The sequence below is a fragment of the Pan troglodytes genome, chromosome 2, assembly GCF_028858775.2.
Source record: "Pan troglodytes isolate AG18354 chromosome 2, NHGRI_mPanTro3-v2.0_pri, whole genome shotgun sequence".
NCBI lineage: Eukaryota > Metazoa > Chordata > Mammalia > Primates > Hominidae > Pan > Pan troglodytes.
In genome coordinates, this window is record NC_086015.1 from 128761710 (window position 1) to 128777036 (window position 15327).

The 15327-nt window shown below is 38.1% G+C and overlaps 1 protein-coding gene across 5 annotated transcripts in view; it reads right to left on the reverse strand.

Moving 5' to 3' along the window:
* Window positions 1–15327, reverse strand: part of SNX4 (sorting nexin 4) — a 73791-nt gene that overhangs the window by 37167 nt on the left and 21297 nt on the right. For all 5 annotated transcript variants that reach the window (XM_001169563.7, XM_054680938.2, XM_054680935.2 and 2 more), the window contains exons 3-6: window positions 14123–14258; window positions 13898–14047; window positions 13409–13456; window positions 5552–5607 (exon numbers count right to left, since the gene is read on the reverse strand). In XM_001169563.7, coding sequence (XP_001169563.2) covers window positions 5552–5607; window positions 13409–13456; window positions 13898–14047; window positions 14123–14258 — 390 coding nt within the window. The remainder of the gene's footprint in view (window positions 1–5551; window positions 5608–13408; window positions 13457–13897; window positions 14048–14122; window positions 14259–15327) is intronic.

Here is a 15327-nt window from a genome sequence, read left to right on the forward strand (position 1 = left end):
GGGTATAACTTCTTAGCCCAAGTCAAAATCTAGAATGTCTGCATATTAAAATGAGGAATCTTATCATAAATGATTAGGTGTTCTTAGAGAAATATTAAAGACTAAAAATCATATATAACGTCAGAATGTTGCAGTTTCACTTGAAAAGAGGGAGTTTAAAAAGAGGACAGTCCATACTAGGAAGATGGTGACATAAAACTTCCCTCCTGAAATACTAACTATCTAAAATCCCTGTCTTAGAGACATGCAAAAGTGAACGTGTAAATGCAGACTCTGATAAGACTCTAGTTTGAGGTTGTCTATATCCAAACCCAATATGTCCTATGGCCTGAATCAGCCATATTTTCTATTCTCCTCAAAGTACACCTATTGCCATTACAGGCTTTATGCTTCCCTTTATTTTCCATATTCTTTTTGAGAAGGGGTCTAGTTCTATCACCCAGCCTGGAGTGCAGTGGCACGATCTTGGCTCACTGCAACCTCTGCCCCTTGAGTTCAAGTGATTCTCCCATTTCAGCCTCCCGAGTATCTGGGATTACAGGTATGTGCCACCACGCCTGGTTAATTTTTATACTTTTAGTAGAGACGGGGTTTCACCATGTTGGCCAGGCTGCCCTCGAACTTCTGACCTCAAGTGATCTGCCCACCTTGGCCTCTCAAAGTGCTGGAATTACAGGTGTGAGCTACCATGTCTGGCCTTATTCTCCATATTCTTTAACATACTTTTAGTAAGTAAGCCTGGACAGGTGCCTCTCCTAATCAGATGTCATCCATTTCTCAAGACTCATGTTGAAAAGACCCTCCATCAAGGCTTTTTGAGAATGCTTCTCTCCAATCTCAAAGGCAAAAACATGGCTAGGTGCAGTGGCTCACATATGTAATCCCAGCACTTTGGGAGGCCAAGGTGGGAGGATCACTTGAGACCAGCCTGAGCTGGTGAGACCCTGTTTCTGCAAAAAGTACAAAAAATTAGCCAGGCCGGGTGGATCACCTGAAGTCAGGAGTGCGAGACCAGCCTGGCCAACATGATGAAACCCCGTCTTTACTAAAAATACAAAAATTAGCTGGGCGTGGTGGTGGGCGCCTGTAATCCCAGCTACTTGGGAGGCTGAGGCAGAGAGAATTGCTTGAACCCGGGAGGCAGAGGTTGCAGTGAGCCAAGGTCACGCCACTGCACTCCAGCTTGGCGAGAGTGAGACTCCATCTCCAAAAAAAAACAAAAACAAAAACAAAAAACCAGCCAGCCAGGCGTGATGGCACTTGCCTATAGTCCCAGTTACGTGGAAGGCTGAGATGGGAGGATCATTTGAGCCTGGGAGGTCGAGGCTGCAGTGAGCTGAGATCATACCACTGCACCCCAGCCTGGGTAACAGAGCAAGACTTTGTCTCAAAAACAACAAAGGCAAAAACACAGCTTGGGGTATAACTTATCTATCTTATATGGCTTTCCTTTTTTTTTTTAGACAGAGTCTCAATTCTGCCACCCAGGCTGAAGTGCACTGGCACAATCTCAACTCACTGCAGCCTCCACCTTCCCGGTTCAAGTTATTCTCGTGCCTCAGCCCCCCAAGTAGCTGGGATTACAGGCATGTGCCACCATGCCTGGCTAATTTTTGTAGTTTTGGTAGAGACAGGGTTTCACTATGTTGGCCAGGCTGGTCTTGAACTCCTGGCCTCAAGTGATCCGCCTGCCTTGGCCTCCCAAAGTGCTGGGATTAGAGACATGAGCCACCGTGCCCGGCCTTATTTGGAGTTCATATTTGCATACGGCTGTAGTTTTCTCTACCTAGCTATTATACTGAAAATAAATCAAGCCATACAGATTGTCTTATGCTTCTTTACAACTTGTGCAACTAACCTAAGATAAAGCCCTGAAAGAAAAGAAACTGTAGTCTGAGTGACTGTTAGAAATCATAAATGACAGTCCACTCCCCACCCTCCTCTTCTTCTAGTTTCTACACTTTGGTTCTTGCCTCCCTATCTGTAAGCATTCTGTTTTTTTGAGACGGAGTCTTGCTCTGTTGCCCAGACTGGAGTGCAATGGCGTGATCTCGGCTCACTGCAACCTCCGCCTCCCAGGTTCAAGCAATTCTCCTGCCTCAGCCTCCTGAGTAGCTGGGATTACAGGTGTGCCCCACCACACCCAACTAATTTTTGTATTTTTAGTAGAGACGGGATTTCACCATGTTGGCCAGGTGGGTCTCGAGCTCCTGACCTCGTGATCCACCCACCTCGGCCTCCCAAAGTGCTGGGATTACAGGCGTAAGCCACCGCACCTGGCCTCTGTAAGCATTCTTAATACGATGTACCTTGAGCTCCTTGAAGAAAACTCACTATATAGATTTTTCTCTATCCATACTTCCTGCCCCAAACTCAGCATAACAAAATGATATAACCTGATATTTAGAAGCTCGAGGAATAACCTGAACATATCATAACCTCAATTATCTAACTGGTTTTCTTTTAAAAGAAAAAAACTATCACTTTACGTATGAGTTAAGTTACATAGATTTTTTTTCAGCCAAGAAAAACTGGCCACATTAGATGAAACTTCTACTATGCAATGTAGCACAGTACATGAGTGGTTAGTATTGTTTACTTCTACTAGGGACAGGAGATTGCCGGGCATGGTGGCGGGTGCCTATAGTCCCAGCTACTCAGGAGGCTGAGGCAGGAGAATGGCGTGAATCTGGGAGGCGGAGCTTGCAGTGAGCTGAGATAGCAGCACTGCACTCCAGCCTGGGCGACACAGAGAGACCTCGTCTCAAATAAAAGAGAGTACGTTACTTATATAATCCGGTCAGTTTACCACCTAGATTTTGACTTAGTGGGTTTAGTTTATTTGCAACAATATAAGATGCTCAATAAATGGAGATAGACCTTGGGCACATCTCTTTTAAGAAAAATATACAAGCCAGGCACAGTGGCATCCGCAGGTAGTTCCAGCTATTCTAGAGGCTGAGGCGGAGGATTGTTGAGCCCAGCAGTTCCAGACCAGCCTGAGCAACATAGTGAGACTGCATCTCAAAAATATATATATATGTGTGTGTATACATATATATGTATATGCAATCCAATATGCAAAAGAAAGCATTTACAGAGTACCTAAGGCCACATAAAAGTAGAAGACTCCAGGCCCTCCCACTCACTGCTCTTAACAGTCTAGTTTGAGGAAAGATAAACATGAATGAAGCGAGTACTAGAAGCATCACTTTGTAATCCCTCTATAACAATCTTTCTGGTTTTCTGAATTTTAGGAAATAACAAAACTATTTTAGTAATATATTTTAATAATAATATAAAAAATCTATTGTAACAGCTAGATCTAGAAGAGATTCTACATATTAAGAATCTGATATAACAATGACCAATATACACAATTATCCAGAATTTAAGACAAACAAATCCTGTTACTAATTACACAGCAATTATACACTTTAGCAAGAACATAAGGGCAAAAAAAATGCCTTGGTGACATTATTGGTCATATTAAACTTAAAATTCTACACACAATATGGATAGTAAATAAAATTCAGCAGTTCAGAAAACCTGGCTGGGTCAGAAAAGGGAGGAAAAACATTCAATTGACAAAATATTTTTCATTCAACTGAAAAATACTAATTGACAAAATACTAGTATTAATCAAAAATATTATCAAAATATCAATCAAAAATGATTCTCTAATGGATGTATAGCCACCAAAGTCATACACTTAGCTTACTAAGTTTTCCAGAGCTTTTTTTGAGGGTGACTTATAATTTTAGTTCTTAATCTAGAGAACACCTCTTATATACCATGCATGTTAGTATAATACTTATAAAAACCTCAAGGGAACCATAGATGCAAATTAAGTGAAAGAAGCCAATCTCAATGTTGACATACTGTATATGATGTGACATTCCAAAAAAAAAAAAAAACAAAACTATAGCGATAATAAAAAGATCAGTGATTCCCAGGGGTTGAGGGAGGAGATGAACAGGTGCAGTAGAGAGGATTTTTAGGACAGTAATACTATTCTGTATAAAATGATAATGGTGGATACACGTCATTATCCATTTGTCCAAACTCAAAAACTGCCCAACACCAAGTGTGAACCCTAACATAAATGATGGTCTTTGCTGATAATGCTGTTTCAATGTAGGTTCATCAACTGTAACAAACACAGCTCTCTGGTGTGGGATGCTGATAGTTAGGGAGGCTGTGACAGGTCAATGGGGAGGGGTGTGGAGAGAAGGTATTTGGGAATTCTCTGTATACTCCACTCAATTTTGCTAACTCTACTAAACCTGTAACTGCTGTAAAAAAAAATAGTCTATTAAAAAAAAAAAAAAAAAGGCCAGGCATGGTGGCTCACACCTGTAATCCCAGAACTTTGGGAGGCCAAGGCGGGTGGATTGCTTGAAGTCAGGAGTTTGAGACCAGCCTGGCTAACACGGCGAAACCCCATCTCTACTAAAATACAAAAATTAACTGGGCGTTGTAGGGGGTGCCTATAATCCTAGCTACTCGGGAGGCGGAGGCAGGAGAATTGATTGAACCCGGGAGGCAGAGGTTGCAGTGAGCAGGGATCACGCCACTACACTCCAGCCTGGGCGACAGAGCAAGTCTCTGCCTCAAAAAATAAAAAAATGAAAATGAAAAAACTCAAGTTACCATCACAACCTCCTAATTACCAAAATTTAAAAATATTCATTTAGATTTTATATTCAAAATTTATATGAAAAATCAGGGGCATTTTGTTAATATGTTATGGTTTATAAAGTCAGGCATAATAGGTCATCAGAATATGCAGACCCCACCTTTGTCTGATAAGAATTTACACAATGTAGAAATTAGTGCTGAAGGATTCACTAGAGAAATTCTAACAGATCTCATAAATTTGGTCCTCCAAAACAAAAAAGCCTCATCTGCCTAAGCACATATCCAATTAAAAAACTCTAACTGAACCAAATTGCCAAGTAAAGGTCCATATAATGTAGAGTTTGAATTATCCACCAAATTTAAAGATTAAGCAAAACCAAAATCTTAAATACATAGGTCCCACCCCATGTTAAGTAATTTCTGAATACACTGGCTTCTTTTACTATGGAAATGCTCTCACAAATACTAGCTGATATTAATAAAATCAAGTATTTGTCATATACCTTCGTGAAATTTTCTTGGTATACAAACTAGACGGTTCATTATTAAGTATATGTAAAAAGTATATAATTTTCTTATCTTGAGCTGTGCATATTTAACAAGCAAAATCATATAAGGAAAACTATAAAATTAAAATTACTTTTCTCATTTTTCTGATATTTGCAACAACACTTAACAAACCCTTCTAGAAAAAAGCAATGGTTTAATTTTATAAAACTTCAGTCACAATCATACCCCTAATCAAGTTATCAAATTTCAAATTCAGTTTTAGACTTTAAAAGGATTTCACTAAATGTGAATATGTAAACTATTTAGCAAATAAAGTGCATACATTCAGAAATGAAAAATTAAATAGATTGATAGCACCATTCAAAACAACATTGTAACTGTTATTAAAACAAAACCTTACTTGTCTGGGTTTTTCACTCTGAATGTTGCATTAAGCGCTTTTAACCTGGAGTCTGCCTGGAAAAAATAATTTGTTCACTTAATACAATTACACTTCAGGGTATAAAATTCAAACAATTTTACTTTCCCTTTAGAATTAAGATGCTCAAGTACAGTTTTCTTCATATCAATTGTTGTAAACACATTAAACATGCCTAAAAAAAAAGCTTAGTAATTATTTTTGAAAACACTACAAAAACATACTATAAAATAGACTGAATACATGGCATTCAATGGTACCAAAGTAAAACAACTGTACACACCAACCAATACACGAACAGGCATATAGCTCTGCATTATTAGAATTCGGAAGAGGTCATGTGAAAACAGTAGTTTTTCTCTAGGCCAAGAAAGGCAATGATATGTATATATAAACTAAATGAAACTACTGCTTTCATGGCCGGGCACAGTGGCTCATGCCTGTGATCCCAGCACTTTGGAAGGCCGAGACAGGAGGATCACTTGAGGTCAGGAGTTTGAGACCAGCCTAGCCAACATGATGAAACCCCCATCTCTACTAAAAATACAAAAAAATTAACTGGGTGTGATGGCGCGTGCCTGTAATACCAGCTACTCGGGAGTCTGAGGCAGGAGAGTCGCTTGAACCTGGGAGGCGGAGGTTGCAGTGAATTGAGATCACACCACTGCACTCCAGCCTGGACGACAGAGAGAGACTCCATCTCAAAAAAGAAACTACTGCTTTAGAGTCTGCATCTACTGAGGGTAGTTCCAAAGCAAATGTACATTGGTTTTTCTCATTTTCACAATCTATATTTTAGAAGAAAGAATATAGAAACACATGTACTAGGCCGGGCGCGGTGGCTCACGCTTGTAATCCCAGCACTTTGGGAGGCCGAGGCAGGCGGAGCACGAGGTCAGGAGATCGAGACCACGGTGAAACGCTGTCTCTACTAAAAATACAAAAAATTAGCCAGGCGTGGTGGCGCGTGCCTGTAGTCCCAGCTACTCCGGAGAGGCTGAGGCAGGAGAATGGCATGAACCCGGGAGGCGGAGCTTGCAGTGAGCCGAGATCGCGCCACTGCACTCCAGCCTGGGCGACAGTGCGAGACTCTGTCTCAAAAAAAAAAAAAAAGAAATACATGTACTAAGTAACACTCTACTAAATAAAACAAGCTAGATTACAGCAATTACTTTCTAGATAGCAGAAAATGTTGTAAGACAACACAACTTTTTAACTATTTTCTTCACTTATTTCTAGATAATTACTCTCAAAGAAGAAACTGAGGGATAAATACTAAATAATAATTTCACTGCATAAAATGTATACTTAACACATCCAAATCCTGTCCTGTCCTAAATTCTCATTAAAAAAACAAAAAAAAAGACAACCAAACAACTTTTCTAACCAAGGTAGAAGAACTATTAGGGTTCATAAAAGGTAGCTCAATCAGGAATCAATTTCTAAATGTGGTCTGGTTTTTAAAATCCCACCTTGAAAATTTTACACTATTACAACTTCCAACCCATAATTACAAATACTGTTAATGAATAAACAAACAAAACAAAAATATTACTAAGGCTTCCCAGGTTACTTGGCTAAGAAAATAAAAACAAATATAACAAATATACTACTCACAAGTTCAGCCTCCTAGAACTCCAGACCAAAAGAGATTTAAAGGGCTATCTAAAGAATATCTAAAGTAGTTTATTTTGATTTTAGGGAATTCTCTTATGGAATTCTCCTATTTCTAAAATCAGTATTTCACAAATTCTGGATCCTTCTTACATCTCAAGGAAAAATTAGCTAATATACATCAAAGTCCTTATAAATAAAAACACCTATGAATTTAAGGTATACATTAAAAATCACTAAAAACCAAAGGCTCTTGTAAGTGTTCATGACTTCAGTCACATGCAAAATGTGATTCTTTAAATGAGGATGAAACTACATAAAACACTAAGAAAAAAATATTCATTTCTATCTTTTCTTGAATCTCATGCTTTTTAACACCAGCAATTTATTTTTTACTTTTAAAGTCACCAATTTACCAATTTTTTAAAAGTCATATAAATGTAAAAGGTCACCATTCTAACCTTTGCTAACCAAATGTTTTGTCAGATCAGGTCCATCTCCACACCCAACTCAATCTGCTCATTTCACAAGATTACATAAAACAGGGGAAGCTGACTAAAATGTCACCAAACCGCTGGATCTCTGAAAAACTACCTGGACTGTTCCAAATCTGATAGGTTATCGCCCACCTAATCAGATTCCCCATTCAACACCTAAAGATGCCCCTTAATTCATTATTGTTTCCTATGATCCTATTTTACTTCCTTTAAAACAGCATTATCTGAAATCATCTTGTTCACTTGATTCTTGGCTGTCCGTTAAGAATATAAGAGCCATAAGCCGGGCACGGTGGCTTATGCCTGTAATCCCAGCACTTTGGGAGGCTGAGGCGGGCGGATCACGAGGTCAGGAGTTTGAAACCAGCCTGGCCAATATGGTGAAACCCTGTCTCTACTAAAAATATAAAAAATTAGCCAGGTGTGGTGGCACATGCCTGTAATCCCAGCTACTCAGGAGGCTGAGGCAGGAGAATCGCTTGAACCCGTGAGGCAGAGTTTGCAGTGAGCCGAGATCGTGCCACCGCACTCCAGCCTGGGTGACAGAGCAAGACTCCATCTCAAAAAAAAAAAAGAATATAAGAGCCATAAAAAGGCACAGTGTGAAGGTGGCCCTTGGACTGTACAAAGGCTGCTGTGGCAACACTTTTACCTGCTTTATCTTCCCCCACACATTACCTAGTAAAGCACACCCAGTCTGGGCCTCCCTGTGAAGGAGCATTCCTCTTCCTTGGCCTCTGGTGACTTCACTGCAGGTTTCTTATCATCACTAATGTCTCAGCTCAAATGTAAGCTTTTTAAAGGAGGGTGACCATGTGGCCTGGTTTGCCCAGGAGAGTCCTGGTTTATAACTGTTGTCCTAATCTTTTTTTTTTTCAAGACAGAGTCTTGCTCCGTCACCCAGGCTGGAGCACAACATGTGGTCCCCATCTTAAATGTCCCTATTTCCTCTCTAAAGGGGTCCCATTTGGATAATAAACTTTATGGTCACTCATCTTAGGGTAACCCCTGAAAAATAATCCCTGCTGTCATATTCCCCAACAAGGACGATGCTTTATGTCCTTTATACTACTTATCACTATTTTAAAGTATCTTATTCTTTATTTAAATGCTAACTTAATGTCTCCAATCACTAAAATATAAGCTCCACAATAACGCAGAGTTTATGAGTATTTCCAGCTCATTCACTACTGTATCCACAACACTTAGAAGAGTACCTCACACTGTAGGCACCAGCATTTGGAATCTCCACATTGGATCTCTCAGAGTTCCTGTGCAATAACGAGATTAACAGAGATCCTAACTAAGGGCCCAGACCTTGGCTCTGGTAGTACTTGCCCCAAGGAAGAGGCAGGGTCCAGGGTTCTTATGAATCAGCCTAAATTCATTTAAGGATTGGGTATTTAGAACAATGCTTTCATGACTAACTATGTTAACTGAGTTAAAACGTTACTTTTATACTAAAGCAACTAGTTTATATGTTCATTACTCTAGGGATAAACCCTTTGCTCTTCTTTCACTGAATTAAGTAAAATGAGTATTTATATTTTGTGTATGTATTTATTTTTAAATAGAAACAGAGTCTTGCTATGTTACCCAGTCTGGTCTCAAACTCCTGGGCTAAAGTGATCCTCCTGCCTCAGCTTCCCAAGTAGCTAGAACTATAGGAACATGCCACCAAGCCCAGATTGAGTATTTATATAAATATTCCACCCCCACAAAAAGAAGAAATGTCAATAACCAGTAATGATGAAAAAACTGGTTGCTCATGCTTATGTTAAATAGAACACAGATAAAAAGAAACTAAATTTTGGCCAGGCGTGGTGGCTCACACCTGTAATCCCAGCACTTTGGGAGGCTGAGGCAGATGGATCACGAGGTCAAGAGATCAAGACCATCCTGGCTAACACGGTGAAACCCTATCTCTACTAAAAATACAGAAAAATTAGCCGGGCATGGTGGTGGGCGCCTGTAGTCTCAGCTACTCGGGAGGCTGAGGTGGGAGAATGGCTTGAACTGGGGAGGTGGAGCTTGCAGTGAACCGAGATCACACCACAGCACTCCAGCCTAAGTGACAGAGTGAGACTCCGTGTCAAAAAAAAAAAAAAAGAAAGAAAAAAAGAAACTAAATTTTATGATTATCTTTCTGGGTGTAATAATCATTCTCAAAAATTTTACGAAAATACTGCCGGCCAGGCACGGTGGCTCACGCCTGTAATCCCAGCACTTTGGGAGGCTGAGGCAGGCAGATCACAAGGTCAGGAGATCGAGACCATCCTGGCTAACATGGTGAAACCCCGTCTCTACTAAAAAATACAAAACAAAAAATTAGTCAGGCATGGTGGTGAGCGCCTGTAGTCCCAGCTACTCAGGAGGCTGAGGCAGGAGAATGGCGTGAACCCGGGAGGCGGAGCTTGCAGTGAGCAGAGATCGCACCACTGCACTCCAGCCGGGGCGACAGAGCAAGACTCCATCTCAAAAAAAAAAAAAAGAAAATATTAATCTAGTACGCCAAAACTACAGACAAAATATGTCTGAGAAAAGGAAAATTAAAGTAAGATAACATTTCAATTTGAGGACAACAATCCAAGAGCCAAGGTCAAATATTCTTATAAGATATGACTATTTGGTCTCATTCAGAATGACCTCATGTTCACAGAAATAAAGCTTTCAACACTTCAACAACCATCTCTGCAAATATTAATTATATAATTAATAAGCAAGAGAGGTAATATGGGATGGTAATTAAGGAGGGCTTTCAGTTAGTCTAGACTTGGATTCAGCCTCTATCACTTGTAATTATGTGACCTTGGCTAAGTCACATTCTAGAGTTCCTCATCTAAAAAATGGGAATATTAACTCACCTCAAAGGTACTGAGGCAATATTGAGCAAAATAAACATAGTATAATTATAGTATAGTGCTTAGCACATAGTAAGCATATATGATTATGGTAATACTCAGATAAGAAACTGTTTTAGATTCTAAAAAAAGTTTTCTTCTTTTTTACCGTTTTTGACAATCTTTCTCAAATTATCTTCCTAAAAATAGTTTTCTTTATCGCCTTATAGCAATAGTTGTCAAGTTTTAGGCTAATGGGATGTACGTCTGGGATGAATTCAGTATTTTGAACAAACAATCCCATCAACTGAGTTACATGCAGTCCGCTGACCACACACTGAATTAAGAGTATACAAGCAAAATTCTACTTTTTCTTGAGGCCTCCAGTTAACCATTACAAACAATTAATACTGAACTCATCTATGATACAGTGAAGCCCTAGGGGTTACAGGTGGGTAGGGATTTTGCCTCACGCCAAATGTACCCATTCTGCGATGTGTGACTCACATACCACTGCTACCTCCTTTTCCGCTATCAGGCTCAGCTGTCAATTGTCACTACTGTCACAATGTGCCTGTCTCCACTCACTTTTTAATCCTCTGCTAAAATAGGCTGTAACCTAAAAAACAGCAAAATTTGTCTGAATACCTATAATAAAATTAATGGGTCTGCTACAGGAAGACCAAAGTATAGTAGTAAAGTATAGCAGGAAGCCATGTTACATCCCCTTGAACATCTCAGAAGTCAGTTTTGCTTAAGTCCCAGCTTTCAACTGTGATCAGATTAGCTGTAACTGCCAAATATATGACCTCCAGATAAGTGAAATGTGACACACTCATTCTCTTTATATATATATATATATACACATACACACACACACACACGTATGTTATTTACATATGATTGTGGACATTTGTATGATGTACACATGTATATGAGGCTATGCAAAAAGGTCCCATTTCCCTGATGGGAGGAAGGACTTAAAACAAGAAACATCCACAACAAAATAAGGAATACAGAGAGACACATGGGTTTCCGAATTCTCTCCATCAATTTTATTTCTGGCTCACTACATTAGAAGTCTGATGTTTTGAATTATTAATTCTGTATACTGATATTACCTTTCAAATACTTTTCAAAAGTACAATACATAAGGCTCCCCCACAATGAAACATTCTATCTAAATACTTAAGCAGCACTTACACATAAGATACAAGGCACTGGTAAATAGCAATTTTATAATGATGGAGAAACTCCAGAGTTTTCTCAGAATCACTAAAGTTACGGCCAAAAACTGTATTCAAAGACAAAAACTGATAACAATTAACTGCAGTAAAGACTTAATGACTAGAATTTTTTAAATTTTTGTTATATAAAGAGAATTCACTAAAATGATTGTATTTTAGTTTAATCTTTTCCTTGTTAGCTTTTAACATATCAAACTATTTTTCAGAAAACTCTATCTAAACATAAACTCAAATTCTACCATTCTCTCTGAGTGTTATAAAGTGATGAATTACAGCCAAGAAAATTCTAATTGTTTCAGTATAACTGTCAACTAAATATTTATAGCTGGGCACAGTAAAACTAGCACTTCGGGAGGCTGAGGAGAGAGAATCGATTGAGCCCAGGAGTTCGAAACTAGCCTGGGCAACATAGTGAGACCTCATCTCTACAAAAGAAAAATTTTAAAATTAGCTAGGTATGGTGGCACGCGCCTGTAGTCTCAGCTACTTGGGAGGCTGAGGCAGGCGGATCGCTTGAGTCCAGGAGTTCAAGGCTGCAGTGAGCCATGATCACACCACTGCACTCTGGCCTGGGTGACAGAGCAAGACTCTGTCTCAAAATCATAAAAACTCCAAAATATTTATAAATTAGAATCAGTTTATGACAGAACTGGTTTATCATATTTTCTCTGCAGAAAAAAATTTTCCTCTTTCTAGTCTGTTTTGTGCCAAATTTCAAATATCTATGGGCCAATGCATGGGAAGTGTTTTTTAAATTACTGTAAAAAAATTTTCTTCTTCTTGTCTAGACATATTATATTGAACTTTTGGTACTGTATTATCATGTGAGTCATTGAACAATTTATATTATGTTATATATCAATTTATATTCTGTTAGTCTACTTACCTATTCAGTTTACACCAGAGATGAAAACTTTAAAAAGTTTGTAATAACCTTTGTTGTATTTCTTTTAGGGAAGAAATAAACAGCAGCATAGAACTCAAGTGTCCAGCTTACCACTACTAATGCTCCTCGATTTTCAGATCATCATCTCATTCCCAAACACTAATTCTAATGACTAAATTTAAAAAGCTGTTACAAAAACTAAATAATCCTGTACCACTAACAGATAAAACTTAGAACTATTTAAAAATGACTCCTTTGTCCCCATTTCAAACTGACCACCATGTCTCAACAGACAGAAGAAGCATGACTAAGGGCTTATCTTTTAGACTGCTAAGGTTGGACTCTTTCATATCTGATAGAGTGAGCAATTGTCGGGGGCAGGGATACAAATGGAAACAGGACAGAAGAAAAAAAGAGGCAAGGTATAATACTAGTACACTGGGGAAAATCTACAACTTGTATTTAAATTACTGCTTCATTACTATAAACACTAACTAAAAAAAAAAAAAAAATTCACTGTTTCAAAATGTTCTTTCCCTGTAGAATAAATTTGCCCATTATAGTCTCGTAAGTAACTAAAATTACACAAATCAAAAGTGAATTGTAGTGTTTCTTCGAAAACCTTACCAATGATATTTATTGTAAGACGATTTCCAACATTCATTTATTCAATAAATACCAAGTTCCCAATGAGTGCATGGCACCATGCTGGGAACTGTAAAGGAACATGGCAAATTTCATATAAATATTCTTACCTTCAGCTGAAACCCAGTTTCATTCACAGTCTCCTTCCAGTTACCTTCCTAAAAATTGAAGTTAATTTTAGAAATCATTATTGCAAAGCAAATATTCCAAATTAAGTAAATTAAATTTCTATCATTCTGTTCTTACTTCAGCAGGAATTGGAGAGAGAAGTTTAAAAAAATTTCTTTTCACTTCAAAATTAAACATTCAATCCAACTTCTAAAAGATTACCAAAGGTGAACCCAAGATTTTATAGATCTGGGCTTCAAAATACTGAAGACAAATTTTAATATTATTTAAATGATACCAAAAATACCATCATCAGTATCTTTAAATAGAAAAAGTTAGCCAAAAGAATGACATAATCCATTAATTAGAAATTCATAACAAAAAATTGCATATAAATTAATGAAAAGATCCTTAAAATAAGTATTCTACAATTTTTTTAAGAAACCCAAATTAAATGAATATTTTACTAAGACTAAATAAAAGAAAAATACCTGTGTTAAAAACAGATAGAAGATTTTGTCTCTACAAAGGATGGGATGTGAAGCAATCCTCAAGAGAAAGTTTTCTAAACCAATCCGTCGCCTCTCCACAAAATCTGGATCCATGTTGTCAGCAGAGAGTTTATGCCAAACAAATTCTGCCTAGGTAAACAAAATAATCATTAAGAATAGTCTCAATGCTGAATACTTCTAAACTACTGCCATTTCACTTCTTACCCGTTTTTCTGGCAGAGGTGGCACAACAATATGTGGATAGTAAACTAAAAGGTAGCTTCTCAACAACTCAAATTCACTATATCGCCGCCATAGTGAGTCTGTTAGGACACTCTGACCATCGGTATGTTCAACTGACCTGAAAAGGAACAGAACAACACTTGTTATTTTTTATAAACAAAAATACATACACATAAATACAATCACCTTTAAAATTATAACTACAGAATGATTATGAACCAGGCACTAAGTAAAGAACTTTTCATACATTTTCTTTTCTTTTTTTTCAAGACAGGGTCCCACTGTCGCTCAGGCTGGAGTGCAGTGGTGCAATCACCGCTTACTGCAGCCTTCGCCTCCTGGGCTCAGGCAATCCTCCCACCTCAGCCTCTTGAGTAGCTGGGACCACAGGCACATGTCACCACATTGGCTAATACTTTAATTTTTTGTAAAGATGTGGTCCAGCTATGTTGCCCAGGCTGGTGTCAAACTCCTGGGCTTAAGCCATCCTCCTGCCTTGGCCTCATGTATTTTCATATTTAATCCTTATGACGACCCTGTGAGGCAGAGATTTATTATCCTCATTTTACAGATGAGGACACAGCTGCACAGTATATGCTCTGCCTATGATCACAAAGGTCTGTGGATAAAGCACTCAGATCCATCTGATTTCAAAGCCCTTACTCCTAACCACTTTCTTTCTGTTACAGAAAGCCTGTTTAAACATAAGAGAAACAGTTTTATTAGGAACACTCTAAAAGCCTTAATGCATAAATGATTGATTTTATAATATGATAAAATCTAGTTTAGCTAGTGTTTCATTAAATAAAAAGCATTTTTAACTTCACTTCTGCCAAAATGAGAGAATAACATTCACAACAAAGACCAAGACACCACAAAAACTTCAATTTAGGTTATTAATAAATCAGATTAATCCAAGTACCAAGAAATATCCAAAAGAACAACATATTAGTTAGCTCTGAAAGAGTGGCGAAGAGGGGTCATAAAAATTCATCTCCAGTCTTACTTTTAATTATAAAGGGCTGGTAGGCAATGCCATGTCTCATACATACAAAAGTTCAATTTACTTTTGGCGGAAAGTTAAGGTAAAATCATATAAAGGATATTTTAAATATTTTGACTACTTAGGATTTCTTGCCAGCATAAGTAAGACCTATTAGGAAGCACCAGTCTTCTAAACATTATCA